Source organism: Helianthus annuus, chromosome 17 (genome assembly GCF_002127325.2).
Source record: "Helianthus annuus cultivar XRQ/B chromosome 17, HanXRQr2.0-SUNRISE, whole genome shotgun sequence".
Taxonomy (NCBI): Eukaryota; Viridiplantae; Streptophyta; class Magnoliopsida; order Asterales; family Asteraceae; genus Helianthus; species Helianthus annuus.
Window position 1 is genome coordinate 15,855,277 of NC_035449.2, and position 15,931 is coordinate 15,871,207.

Here is a 15,931-nt window from a genome sequence, read left to right on the forward strand (position 1 = left end):
ATCCGTTAGGAACCACCCTTTATTGCGAGAACCGCGAGAACCAATGTGAACACATGGCAAATTTGTAATTAAGTGAAATCTAATAAAAAACACGCACTCCTCTTATTTCATCCCCTGTTCACTATCGTCATTTACATTCTAGGGTTTCGCTGGAGATTTTTCATAATCAGCGACGGAGATCTTCGGCGGTGACTAATCTCTCTAGATTCACGGCGGCGATAGGCGGCGATATACACATCTTACAGGGGATTCAATTGGGATACTGATTTCGGCGTTTGTATACTGATTTCGGCTACACATGGCTTTGTCTGACTCATCTCGTGTTGGATTTGAACCTACGGCATCTGATGATCATCATACAACATTGTCTGCATACAATCCACATCCCGATTCTGGTTTTTTTGGCCCATCTGATGTCAATTTCAATCCTATTTCTGCCGTGGGTCCATCTGATGTTGATGTCAATACCTTACCTGCAGTTAATCCAAATGAAAGTTGCAATCCTGTGTTTACAACAGTTGCAAATCGACACACCTTTCATGGGTTTGAAATACAGACGTTTGATTCCATGTTTACACCAGGCAACGTAGGCTCTGAGACTGCTAATTTACCTGATCAATCATTATCAGTTGACACTGCATCTACTGGTAACACCACATCTACTGGTTGCAATTCATTCAATTTGTGACTAAATGTATTATGTTGACTGATGTATATACTTTGTAAATGATATTGTATTAACTGTTATGCACATGTGCATTATACTTACTGTAATGATGTTGTATTAAATTATATGCACATGTGCATTATGTTGATTGTAAATGATATGGTATTAAATCATATGCACATGTGCATTATGTTGCAAATTAGATTAAAAGTCTACTTTCTGTTAAATTTTAATAAGTGTAAGCCTCTAATCATGCAAAAGAATGTTTCAGTACTAATCTGCGAAAACTCAGATAGTTTTATCCTTCTATCAGGTATTAAACTTTTGATTGATTGATTGATTGCTTACAGTTCTGTTTTTTTTTTTTCAGTTTCTCGAGGATTTTATCAATGGGACGGAAGTTTCATCTCTTTTGGACTGCATTCGTCTGACAGCAGGACCTTTGCATGCTCTTGATGCTGCAACACGTCCTGCATGGGCTGCTCCGGTTTCTGCAGTTTCTGGTGCGGCTTCATCTATCCCGACACTATCAAGAGCAAATGTTAATGGGCAAATGCCAAATGGTACAAACCCAAATGTTGGTCATGTCTATGGTCCCGGTACGGGTCCTGGTGGAAACCCTGGTGCATCTGCCATGTTAACTGCTTCTACTGTGGCTAGCGGAGGTGGCATGGGAATCGTTCCTAGTACTCTGTTACCGATTGATGTGTCGTTTGTTCTTCGTGGCCCGTATTGGATTCGGATAATATACCGGAAATATTTTGCGGTTAACATGAGGTGCTTTGCGGGTGATCAAGTTTGGTTGCAACCTGCAACGCCACCGAAAGGAGGTCCTACAGTTGGAGGTTCTTTACCCTGTCCACAGTTTCGGCCCTTCATCATGGAACATGTTGCTCAGGAGTTGAACGGTTTAGACCCGAATTTCGATGGTGGTCAACCATCAGCCGGACCAACTAATTCCAACAATTCGGCTGCGTCTCCTGGTCCGCAACTCTCAGCCCCAAATGTCACCCGAGCAGGCCCTACGGTAATGTCTCTCCCAGGAAACCAACCCGTGGGATTTAACCGTTCTACAAATGCCATGTCAGCATCACCAAATTCACTCTTAGTGCGCAGAGCTACTGTGACAGTTCCTGCTCATGTTAGAGGAGAGCTGAATACCGCCATTATCGGGCTTGGGGACAATGGTGGTTACGGTGGTGGTTGGTCCATCTGCTGATAATACACTTGACAGTCACAATACACCTACAAATACAGAACATCAAGAGTTGCAATTCATTCGATTTGTGACTAAAGGTATTATGTTGATAACACCCATACTCGTCACTGATCATGCACATGTGCATTATGTTGATAACACCCATACTCGTCATCCGTAAACTGTTAACCATCATTATCATGAACATGAACATGTGCCAACAATCCATAATCATCACATATAAACTGTTAACCATCAGTACATAATTATGCACATGTGCATCACATTACCAACACCCCATACTCATCACCAAAAAAAATGTTAAACATTTATACATCGTGCGTATACACACCATCTACCATATACCATATTAATCATAATCTTATATGCTTTTCTCTTTTTTTCTTTATACAGGAACAATTACGACTTCTACACCTAATAGCACACCATATTGGATACCCGATGTTGATGCTGCATACATCCCTATTATAAACAGTACGTTTAACAGTTGGGAGTACGTTGAATCCAATGATACTGATGAAGATGTTGATGATGATGCTAAAGACCCTGCATATATATATGAACCTGAGTAACCTCGTAGACATTCATCCAGGCGTCATAAAACATTCAACGATTCTTGATTATCCTATATATAATGACAAATAGTTTCTAATCATTATTCTTTTTGTTTACAAACATTTTGCACTGTCTGTATACGTATTCATATGTTATGATTGTGATCATGATACTTTGATATCAATTAAATTACTTATTATACATAAGCGTATGTAATTTCATTATTGACCACCTAACAAATATTACCAACATGGTTACTGTTTTGAAAATGCACATGTGCATACATATTTACTGTTTCTCCTCACATGGTAATTGTTTCAAACAATAAACATGTGCATACATGTTTAATGTTTCACTACATATTGTTATTGTTCGACCAATGCACATGTGCATACATGAATATATTAACTACATGTAATTCGTTTTCCTTTACATATACATAATCATATGCAATGTGGTACCCCATACGTAATAGGGTACCACATCCGTAATATGATATGCTATATCAAACTTTGCACATGTACAATACCAACATTTTCTATACCAAACAACATAATACATCGAATATTAACAAACATACCAATATACCTGAACAATCAAATAAAGTTTTAACCCATCAACCACCATATAAGACATCGTATACGTCAAACTTCTTATATCAACCATTATTGTAAAAAACTACCCACATATTACAATCAAAAGACATCAAGAAAACAAAAAAAAAATGTCTTTATAAATTGCATATCCACAAACTACCTACATAACATTCGCATTAGTTCACAACCTCACACCTTCTGATCTTCTTTCCATTTCATAACTATCTTCCAACACTCCTCCTGTTTCAGCGCCTCTTCGTCCATCATTTTCCCTGGTATTTTTCATCCGTTAACCTATTAATCAAATACGCATTTGTTGTCAATCCATGAGCAGTTTCGAATAATTTTTTCCTGCATACATTACATATTTTACATTAATTATTTCATGTATGCACATGTGAAATAAACATATTACATACAATATGTACAATGTTTATGTTTTAAGGTAATAATGCACGTGTGCATATGCTTTAATACATTCATATTAACTTAATCTGACAAAATATGCATATGTGCATAACTATGCACATGTGCATTAACATGACTGACCTTATCAACAGGTTTATTTCAATAACAAAACTTAACCCTTACCAATCAAATTTCGTAATACCACCAATCATATTTAACATTAACTAGCAACAAAACCATTATGACAAACTATGCACATGTGCATAAGTTTTTTTTTAAATGTAAATGTTATTCACAGAAGCCAACATCCAAAACAGAGGCGGTCGAACAAACCACTACATCAAAACGTAAAACAACTCAACACAAGAACCTAAAGACCGGAGACTAGCAGCTACCTTATATCGAAACTACACCACTTTTCCAACTTACGGACCTATTTTTTGGACCGATTCTTATACCATAAAAACCGATGGGCTTAATATTACGGATAATCTCTCCGGGTTTAACTTGAGTTTCCAAGAACCTTTTATTGTTCCTGGCTAACCATATACACCATCTTGTCACGAACATAATGCCATGTAAAGCAACTTTCACTTCTCTATCCAGATTGCAAAACTCAGAGTCAATTATGATATCTTTAACCAAAAACAGGATAAAAGGACTCACCTTGCACCACTGACTGATGTGATACCAGACCCTGCACGAACAAAGAAGGTGTTCAGCTGTTTCATCGCCATCTTCACACCGACAACATTTCACGTATCCGCCCCAACAGTTTCGATCCTTGAATCACCCACATCTAACATCCATAACATCATATTGCCTGTTCCTTTTCCAGTTGTTGAGCACACCCCAGCATTCCTATTGCTTCAACGCCTCTTCGTCTAACATATGCTTAACTCTATCATCTGTTAATCCGTGTATTTTTTTGCCATAGATGATCTACAATGAGCATGTGTATCAACATTAATTTATGATCAACATATAAGATATGCACACGTGCATCATTATATACATGTGCATAAACATTAAATACCTTAAGAACCTATGTTGATAAATTATGCACATGTGCATATTAACATATTCTGACAATCTATGCACATGTGCATAACTATATATCACACAATTATACCTTATTAACATATTCCAAGATGAAATACATGTTAGCATAACTGTGCATAACCATATAGATCAAAGTCATATGCATCAACATTATCTACCTTGTTAGACTATTATTGCAAACTATGCACAGGTGCATATTAACCTATTATAACAATTTATGCACATGTGCGTAACTATATAGATCACAAATTTAGTTTATCATCCTGTTATGTGTAATCATATTCTGTCAAGATATGCACATGTGCATAACTATATATCACACAATTATACCTAATCGACATGTTCTGTGTAAGCCTGTTCGGTTAGAAAATATGCACATGTGCATAAAAAAAAAATATCTATATAGATCACAACATTACCTAATTATCTTGTTCTGTTTCTGTTAGAAAATATGCACATGTGCATATCTATATAGATCACAACATTACCTTATTATCCTGTTCCGTGTAAGCATATCTTGTCAAAATATGCACATGTGCATAACTATAGCTATGCACATGTGCATCGACATGACATAACTTATCAACAGTTATAGTTCAGTAAAAAAAAACCCTAACGCTTACCAAATCAAGTTGTGTGTTGCCCATCATATCTAGCATTATTCACGTAACATTATTCATCAAGAAAAACTACATGAACAAACACATAACTACCCCAATACATATAGTTCTATCACAACATTCGCCCCTGTTCACTCAAAAAATCATATATATAACACAATTTTCAATATTGCCGATATGAAACAGGTATGAAACGACTGTTTAAGTGTCATAATCACATAATAACATATCTGAATCGATGATTAAGAGTTGTATTGTCACATACGACTACAAAACAAAGTGTATGAACTTACAAATTCACAGAACTGTGCAACAACGAATCGTGATTCCGTTAGACGTGATTCCGTTAGACGCGATTCCATTAAACGACATATGTTCTTCAAATTATCCCTATCTGTACAACAAATCTTGATGATTATGGTCGTTTTGCCCTAATTTCGAATCGAAGAGGAATGTGAAATCGATGATTATGTTCTTTTTGCACTAATATCGAACATACGATGAAGTTTGATGATGAACTACTGATATTGTGGAGCGTCGAACTTGATTTTTTGTAAATCGCTGTGATGAATCGCAGATTGATGATGCTTGTGGGATTGTCGGACGTGATTTCTTGATAGATTATGATTTAGTTTTTGTTTGAAGTCCAGTAGTACAGATGCAGGGAGAGGAGGAGCGACTAATTTACAAGTTTTATGTATTTACAAAATTGCCCCCTGTTCACATTGGTTCTCGCGGTTCTCGCAATAAGGGTGGTTCTCGCATGAACCTTACCCTATATATATATATATATATATATATATATATATATATATATATATATATATATATATATATATATATATATATATATATATTGAAAGCAATTGTAAGTTCTTCCGGTTATTCATCCTCAATTTTTGCATACATTAATTAACTGTCGGTAGCCAGGAACCAAAGAGCCGGACCCTATAACAAGTGGTATAAGTTTGTTGACGTGTTCCTCAATTTTTACATTCGCGTGTTCCTTATCATTAACCTAAGTTAAATATATGAGTTAAGTAAGTGTAAAATGTCTATATTACCCCTAAGTTTAAAAAAATATCCCACTCTAGTACAAGTTCAATCAAATAAGCCCTCAAGACATGTTGAATTGGTCTATGCCTATATACTATGTAAACTTCAAAAACAATTACCATGTACTAGAATAAAATGTTTATACAAGTGACAGTCATACCATTGTTACTAAAATTGAAAGTAATGCTTTAGTTGTTTGAAAATCGTATAAAGTTTAGGAGCCTCCTTGTACTTTATAATTTCTAACTTTGCTCGCCTTTGGTGGTGGTGGACGTGAAACTGTTCTTAGCTCTCTTCGACCCTCGAAAACAACGAGCTTGTGTTGCCATGCTTGAAACAACTCTCTTGATCTTGGACTATATCCGCAACCATTATCTAGTTAAACACACACTAATAGTTAGTAATCTATTTTCCCAACTTTAGTTATCACAAATAATTGCAAAGTTTTACCTAGTAGTGTAGAGCAATTAAAGGTAGTGTACCTGAAATGGCAGAAGTGGTATGAAAGAATGATAGACAAACAATCACCAAAACTAACAATGAAGGAGGAAACTTAGCCATCTTGTGTTTCCTAAACTTTTGTGTGTTTGTTCTAGTTTTTTGTCTTCAAATAGATGGATAAGTTGACTTTTAAAAAGTCAACTGAATGATGATTCGTTCTCAAGCTAGCTTCTCGTTAGGAAGGGTTGTCTTCTTTTAAAAAAACCTGCCAAATGGGCTTCTCCTACATAATATATAAATAAGTAGTCTCTTTTTTATTATTATTTTTAATTTTTAATTCTTTTTAACAACAATTAGCTATTCAACACGACAACATATTATATAACATGACACACACAAGAATGAATATATTATTTTATGTGTTACAAGCATATTATATTATAAGATAGTAACATGACACGAGAATGTGTGTATTATTTTATGTGTTACAAGCAATGTTATAAGAACTTGAATCGGTCGCAATGCTCATTCAGTCATCAAACAGGCTAAACCAATCTAAAGATGTTATTTCAACACAATTCACCAGAATTTGATATTAGAACCCCAAAAGATGTTACAAAATGACAACTACACATCTCACACACACAACTTTTTTTTTTTTTAATTTAGATACTAAATATGTTAATTATGATAAACTATGTGTGTATTTAGTTAAGTCAAAAGTAAGATAAAAACAAAAATAATGAAGAGAATAGTAATGGAAAGAACTAAAATGAGTTTTGTATTTGATTTAACTAACTATAAAAACATTAATAACATTTTCTTAAATTATTTAACCAAAAGGTTTTTGGCCTAGCTGTACCAATGTATTGAATAAGTTCTTACCTTTCTAAGTGGCGAGGGTTTAATCCCTCTAGTTGACAAAAAAAAAAAAAATATAGTTTAGTAGTAGAATTAAAGAGTATGTAAGTTACCGTGATAAAAAAATGTTTGGTACTCTTCAGTTTTTATTTAAAACTAACCCTTAATTATGATTTTTAAGGAAAATATTAGAACAATAACAAATTCAACTTTCTTAAGAGAACTAGGGAGGGTATATGTATCAAAAAAGAGTAATGTTATGTTGTCTTTGGGTCTGTATTTAATCACATGCATCCAAACCCTTCTCCCTAGCTCTTTCCTCTCCTATACCATAATCAAGAGGTTTTTAAATTAAGCATAAACAGTAAGAAAAATTGCTCATATAATACATCATCTCTTTGTCATTTTAACTTGTTTTACTTTTAGCTAATGAGAAAGATCTCTGGGAAACCGCTAAAAAAGATTGAACATGTGGGAGGATCCGAACAAATACTGAGTTCCTTACGTTACGGTCTGAAGAAGGTGAAGAAGGTAGGCTGCACACGGCTAGGAAGGCTACGTCCCATGCGTCAGTTTGTGGATCGCGGTCTCACACACTAATCTCACTATGTGGAAGAGTGGGGACTAAGATCAATTCATAATTTAGTTTGTGGATCGCTATCTCACACACTAATCGCACTTTTTATTTAAAACACAACTAAAATCAATCCATTCATAACTTAATTGTTAAAAGTAAGAACTTATCAATGGAATATGGTACCCATTTGATCACCGCTTCCTAAATAAGTAGAAAATACCCATATTTTGCTTCACATGAGATCTAAAAAAAGGAAAAAAATAACTTCCCCATTATTTACATTGTTAGTCTAAGTGTATATACTATATACCAATCTAATAACCTGACAATTTGAGATGATGAACCGCCTGTGCAACCAAATCTCTCAATTCAGAACACTTATGAGCAATAGTTTTACCTGCACCTCTTAAAGCAGTTAAAATTCTTGCTTGTTGAAGTTGCTCATTATTTACAGCATGCATTGCAAGATAACATAAAAGAACCAAAGCATGATACTGAGTCTTCTCATCATTCCCCCTCCTCAACATGTTCAACGCCCGTTGAACTCCTTCAAATTCAACTATACTCTTTGCGTGCTCTGCGCGTAAATAATTCTCCGGACAAGTAAACTTCCCAAGAGCGATAACCGATTCAGTGGCCACATCTGGATCCATGTCACAAAGTTGTTTGGCCAAAGGACTAATGACCCTAGTCTGTCTGGCAGGGAATGTTCGAGCCAGATGACCGATCGCCCTGATGGCTACAATCTTGATTACAGCGTTATCTGATTCATCAATCAGTCTAAGAAGCTGATCAGTTATAGCTTTTGCAGCTGGTGAATTATTCTTGAATGCTGATTTTCTAATGTCAGGATTGTTTTCAGCTGCAGATGTGATTTCCATAACCGTCATCAAACAATTAATCCGCAATTCCCCCTTTTCGTTTTCGATAAGCTTCGCAAAACAAAGTAACCCTTTCGTCGTCTCCGTTATCTTCCTACAATTAGCAACATTGTCTCTAGCAAGCATCCATAGTGCTCTACAACAATTAGTATTAAACTCGACTATCAACCGCGATACCTCTAGTAGTTTGCCCTCTTTCTTGTGTCTCGGCCAGATAGAGGACGATAAAGCTATCTTGTTAGCCGAATTTGACCTCAAGAGCTTGTTGATCTTACCTTCGGTCGACAACAATCTAACAAGTGTTTCAATCACATTCTTTCTTGCAAAAGCCTCTTGACAAACACCATTATGTTCTGCCATTCTTGCTATCAATTTTGCGACCTCGATTTGAACCAATATATACGAATTTCGTAAAGCCTGTGCTAAAACTGGGACACCATGCTCGTTAAAAATCGATCTAACCCTGTTTCGATCATTGGCTAAGTTAAAAAGCGCCATGGCACCCGCGATTTGGGTTTCGGGTGACAATTCATGTTTTAAAAGCTTTAACAATGGAGCAACCCCACCTTCTATTACTATCATATCCTTGTTTCGGTCACTATCGCGCGCTAATGTAGATAATTCTAGTGCGGCTTCTATTTTCAAATTTAATGAATGTGTGTGAAGCGAAGCTATGCATGACCAAACCAAAGCTAAACTCGTGTCGTTACTCGCTATTGGTGGTAAAGTGAGAATAATACCTTGGTTCGCGGAGGCATATACGCTGAGCAACCACTTCATGTTATCCATTGATACGTCGAGGAGGTTAAATACTTTCCGAAAATCCAAAACACCAGCAATGCTAATGAGACGAAGAATGATACCGCGGTGTCTACATTTGTGGACTAAAGTTAGTGCATGGTTTAGGTTGATCCCAACGTTTGTGAAGATACCGCGTACTGGACGTTCGTATAAAGAAGTTGAATCGACAAAATGGCTGAAAAAGCGCAACATTCGAGTTAAACGATGAACTTGTTTACCCACATAGGCGCACTCGAGTTTGTAGAACTTTGACTCGTCGACAGCAGTGTGACAGATTCGGTCTGTTAGAAGGAGCAGATTCGACAAGATTACTTTGATCGGTGGTTGTTGCTGTTGGTGGTGATTGGATTGCAAGATGATCAGTTGATCCATTGAGGAGGTTTCAAACAAGGAATGAAATCGCATTGTGCCGTGTGAGATCTTTGTGGTGTTGTGCGCATAATAAGGTAACTTAAGGACGCGTTCAACTGAATTTCTTGGTCAGTTCGTTTCGCTTCCCCTTTAAGTTATTCGCAACTTTTATGGGTAAAGTGATAAAGATTTAACTTATTATGGCAATTTTTTTTATAGTTTGTAAAAGTGTAAATGCTAAGGTTTTAGACGAAAAAACAAACGTTTGGTATGTTTTTTTAAAATTTAATTATTTTCATCTTGTAAGAAAAAAGGTATGATAATTATATTGTTCTTCAACGAAACACAAAAGCAATTGGTGTGATATGGATATATAAAAAAATGTTATAATATAGCTAGTCAAAGACATACATAAGTCAAAGTCTCTTATCTGACATTTAATATTTTTCACCATAACTTTGAGACTATATGACGGGTTTCCATGTCGTTAAACTTTGTTTACGAAAATATTATGCAAAGATAAGTTCTATTTTTGGTAGATGTGATGATGAAATCGGGATTTCATAAAGCTAAATCTGGATTCGATCTTATTTTATCCATATTACTTATTTTACTTTATTATTATTATTATTATTATTATTATTATTATTATTATTATTATTATTATTATTATTATTATTATTATTATTATTATTATTATTATTATTATTATTTAACAACTTCTTAACTAGATAAATTTTTATTTTTATAATTTCACATTTTAAATAACAAAGTTTTATTGGGGATATTTGACACATTCCATGCTTATCAAATCAAATCAAACTATTAAAAAAGAACTTTGATAAACAGTGAATGTTGCAAGTAAATACTTATTTTCACTCACCGATATTAATCTTGGTAGTGCCTTCAAGGCCACCCAAGTTATTTTTTAATTTCTCAAATGCATTCACGTCTGTATTTAATTATTTGTTTATAATACTATTAGTGCTAATACTCGTGAATTTCACGGTGTTGAAAAATGATATGTTTCTTAGTTTTAGAAAAGAAATTACGTTAGTGATCATAAAGAAACTATATACGTGAACTTATTATGGAAATCTGAGCTTGAATATTAAAATAAAACGAAGCATCGAACTATATATGTAACAAAACCGAAAAGATAAATAAATGAAAGAAATACGTTTTTCTGGTTTGACATATAAATTGAAAGTCTATTACTCTAATACTTCTACTTGCTGGAGTTTCGTAACCAATAACCTCGAATTTGTTTTAGACCAATTGAAAAAACAATCATCCCCTAATGAAATATGTTCGACTTCAATTATATCATGTCGTCCAACAACACCGTACCTATCGTAAACAAAATATATGAACAAAAAATTTATTAGTAACATACATAAAAATACATTGAAAACAAAAGTATTCAATAACATCAAAAATGGATTCACAAACCTTGTTTGACCATTAATATTATGTGTACGAAGATTCTTAACCAATACAGACGTACTTTTACGTATCTGCGACATTTTGTAGAATGCATAGTATATCTTCTTGTGAAATAATTTATCACATAACGAAAGTATGAAGAGATGTTAAGTAAAACACTTTAGCTTTGTTTATTCGACAGTCGTTATTAGTTCACCAACTAATAAACAACAAAATGGTATTATCGTTAAAAAAACGCTAAAAATGACAACATTTAAAAGTAAGACATATAAATAACAAATATAGTAAACACGCGTTTCATAGTAACTAATATACAGAAAATATATCTAGATTTAAGAACACGTACCTTATAAGATCTGAAAGCAATGTGTAATATTAAACTTTATGACACTCAATGAGACCTTTTATAACTTGATAATGAGTAGGGCTGTTCATGAGCCGAGCCGAGCCGAGTCAGGCCAAGCTCGGGCTCGGCTCGATTATAAACCGAGCTGGCTCGGCTCGGCTCGTTTATGAAACCGAGCTGAAAATCTAAGCTCGGGCTCGGCTTGGTTTTAAACCGAGCTGGCTCGGCTCGGCTTGGTTTTGGCTCGATTTTATAAAGAAATATTAATATAAACATCTTAAAATTCAGTAGCCTTAAATATTATTCAGTACTTTAAAATAATATATTCAAAATAAGTTCAACCAAATACATTAGAAACCAAAATCAAGTCCAACAACGCAAAATAAGTTTTAATTTCAATGAAATACAATATTAGTTAATTAGTATGGTAATCAACCTTCAAATATGTCATAGATATCAAATTACAAACCTATATACATGTAAATAGTAATCAGTTTTTTTGTAATATATTATAATGTATATAAAATTAAAATTTATTATAAGTAAAATAATCCGAGCTAAACCGAGCCGAGCTACAAAGCGAGCCAAACCGAGCCAACTCGGCTCGTTACGAGCCGAGCCGAGCTAGGCTCACTTTCTAACCGAGCCGAGCCGGCTCGGCTCACTTTTAAACCGAGCCATATCGAGCGAGCTTTTTCCGAGCTAAATCCGAGCGAGCTTCGAGCGAGCTCCGAACCGCGAGCTTTTTGAACAGCCCTAATAATGAGATTCAGGGAGTATGACACTTCAGTGGTCATATTTAAGCATATATATGTCCTTATATAACTTGACAATGAGACACATCGCTCAAAATGTGACATTTTAGCAAGAATTAAAGAGGCTGTAACAAATCAGATTCAAGTTTCTTGGTAGAAATCCACAAAAATATGTAGAAGCTAGCGACGGCTAGATGAACGGCTGCAAGATACAAAAAATAAACGATTACCGATAAAGCTTAACAAAATAAAGAAAAAATGGATTAATAGACAAATTCATACCTTGGAGACGAAGATGATAATCAGATTCAAAGAAGATGGCCATTGATTATTTTTAGTTTTGGGCCCGAAGAAAATAAGAAATCTATTATGGACAGTGATATTAGTAAGCCGAATTGTAATGTTAGTTATACAACTTTTGCCATCCCAGTTCGTGGTCAGAAATTCCTATAAAATAACATCTTCATGAGTTAGGCATCAGAAAACAAAGAAACACAACCCAGTTTTTAACTATTTTTTATGAGATTACCCGTTCCCATTAGTGAGAAATAGAAAACTCAAATTAACCACCAGGGTCAAGACTTCCACCTCTATGCATTTATAGTGGGCTAATGATATTCGACTTGAAGACTTGAAAATAAAGTGGTTCTGCTTATCAAATGAAAAAAAGAAAGAGGTTATCTTCAATTCAACTTTAAACAAAGAACCATTAACTTAGATTGGAACAATGATGTAAAAACATTAAAATAATATATATCACAAAATCAGAGAGAGGGGGGACGGAGGCTGCACCTAAAACAACTCGGGATACATGACTTGAAGTGATTCACCCTGATACAAAAGATGAAATCCCAAATTTTCACATTAATAGGCTTTAATTCTTGAATCTAATGAAACAGACAATATGTAACGTGAACTCACATGGATAGACTAAGAGACTTAGATACACCCGGGATGTTGCTTTTCCTTCTACAAACAAAAAAGAATTTTGATGCACCGACAAATTCTATGATAACAAAATCCATGGTAATATTTGCTCTAAGCAAGCAAAAGTGCTTGTGATGATGTATACGTGCGATAAAAATTTTGTAGTGCTAACCTTTAAAAATAATACACCCATGTCATCGTATATGGCTTAAATATTATCAACAGCATGTTGATGTTGTATCTCCTACATTGACTCTACCTTGTCCACATCTTTCTCAAAACGAACCCTAAGTATAATGAGGTTGAAACATCTTAAACCACACACAGATACCTAGATAATAAGGTTGAATTTCAAATCGAGAGAAGATACGAAACACAAAAGAATTATAAATTACTTTTTTTGAAAGTATAATGAGGTTGCTAATCATTCCTTGCTAATTAATCATTGCATTATTTCTAATCACTAATTATATATTAGGTAAGTTGAGTTGAAGCTCACCTGTGACATGCACTGCTCCACATCATTGCCTTTCTTCGTTACACTTTGCCACTATAAAGCATTTTACAATAAACAAACCAAATTAATTTCAAACAAACCAAATAAAAAAAGTACATATTTGTAGCTGGAGATAATTCTACATTTTTATACATAGAAAGTATCCAAACTCGGAATCAAGTTCTTCTTTCATTTTTACAAAAGTTACTACTTTCATGGACTGTTCAAGTAGTAAATATTTAGAAAAGAGTGAAAATACTTAGAGTTTTCATCCCCATCCCTTATCCATCTATCCTGCGAACGTTGCTTCATATCCTTTGTTTTATTATCTTCATATTCCCTAATGATTTTCTTGGTTTCCGACATGGCCTAATCCTCTTCCTCATCCAACTCCCTCTCCTCCATAATAAGCTCAAGTTCTTCTAATTCAGATCTCGTCAAGGAGACCTCGCCCTCCTCTTTCTCCTTCATTTTGTCTCTCCACAGCTTGATACGGTTCCTGATAAACCGGAGTTTATTACAAAACAAAACATCCGGGGGCCCATTCCCACAAAAAGCTGATGCCGCGTCAGAGACCACCTCCTCAAAACCATCCCGTCCAAGCCACGAGTTAAAAACTCGAAAGGGTTTCGGCCCAAAATTTGAATTCTTTGTAGATAACAATAAAGGACAATGGTCCGAATAGGGATTAGGCAATGCACGAAGACACGCGGTAGGCCATTTACTGAAAAAAATCCGCGCTCACCAAATATCAATCTATTTTACTCATTTTCTTCCCACAATCCACCCATCTCGTAAACTGCTTATCAAACATCTTGTACTCCAAGAGGCCAGTATTAAAAATAAATGAATTGAAATTACTAGCACACCGAGGCTTGAACATGGAATTTTTACGTTCCTCTGGGAACCTCACGCATTGATATCTTCGACTAAAACACAAAGACCCGAAAGATCCGCGACAACCCCCTTCAGAAGATCCCAAAGGACTTTTTAGCAGAAATACCTTGCGGAGCATAGACGTTAATGATGCTGAAACGAGACCCCAACCTTTTAGGAACCCCTTAATTAGCAAGAAGTTTATTTTTGACAAAACCATCAGCCGAAAAGATAGTCGGATCCTATAAGCAGACTAAACCCCGCGACTGGCCCGAAGAAGCCACATATTCTGAATGAAAACCCCTATCCCCCAAATTCTTGATAACACAAGATCATCCACCACCGCTAATTTGGATTCTTGAATGGCGATAAAATTAACGTTGAATTTGGACCGTAAAATTCTCAACCAACTGACTTTATTACCCCCCCCCCCCATGCCTCTTATATTCAAAGAAATAAAATTCATGGAATAAATTCATTAATACCTTCTCCTTCAATCGAATCCTCCACCAGTTTCTTATTGATATGAAGATCCACTCCAAGTTGTGCCCCCATGTTAATAGTAGCAGCCACCTCTTCCACCAAGTTGAAACCTGTAACCGCCACATCGTTCCTAACCACAGCACCTGGAGCCAACTCCGCCCCTGAGCACGACTGACCCGTAGACAGTGAAGCCCTACGATTCAGGTCCAAAGAGGTATCTATCTCTCTAGTGGCCGAAACCCCATCAGTGCCCTCTCTCGGCTCCGTCAAGTTCTGAAAAGGGTATGGACCCTTAATAATTAATTCATCCGGTCCAAATAAATCCTCCTTCTCCAAGTGGGCTCTATTTCTCTTCCTGGGCCTGACATCTTTCCGGGGAACCTATCGCAAATGGAGCAGATTTCCCCTTCCTTATTTTAATAACTTTGGCCCCTCTCAAATTATTAACCTTGTTCTCACTTTTAAACCCTGCCCCACCGCCAAAATTAAATGCATGAGAGCATGCAG

General features: G+C 35.5%; 2 protein-coding genes across 2 annotated transcripts; one reads left to right on the top strand and one right to left on the bottom strand.

Moving 5' to 3' along the window:
• Positions 1–88: 88 nt before the first annotated feature.
• Positions 89–2,637, top strand: LOC110923453 (mediator of RNA polymerase II transcription subunit 14-like). Its single transcript, XM_022167539.2, has 3 exons — positions 89–647; positions 1,038–1,963; positions 2,280–2,637. The coding sequence occupies exon 2, from the start codon at positions 1,221–1,223 to the stop codon at positions 1,884–1,886; it is 666 nt and encodes a 221-aa protein (XP_022023231.1). The 5' UTR covers positions 89–647; positions 1,038–1,220; the 3' UTR covers positions 1,887–1,963; positions 2,280–2,637.
• Positions 2,638–4,306: 1,669 nt separating this feature from the next.
• On the bottom strand, positions 4,307–10,116 carry LOC110923764. Its single transcript, XM_022167826.2, has 5 exons — positions 8,385–10,116; positions 7,510–7,537; positions 4,578–4,617; positions 4,482–4,490; positions 4,307–4,387 (listed from the first exon to the last, which is right to left on the bottom strand). The coding sequence occupies exons 1-5, from the start codon at positions 10,114–10,116 to the stop codon at positions 4,307–4,309; spliced, it is 1,890 nt and encodes a 629-aa protein (XP_022023518.2).
• Between the last annotated feature and the right edge of the window lie 5,815 nt (positions 10,117–15,931).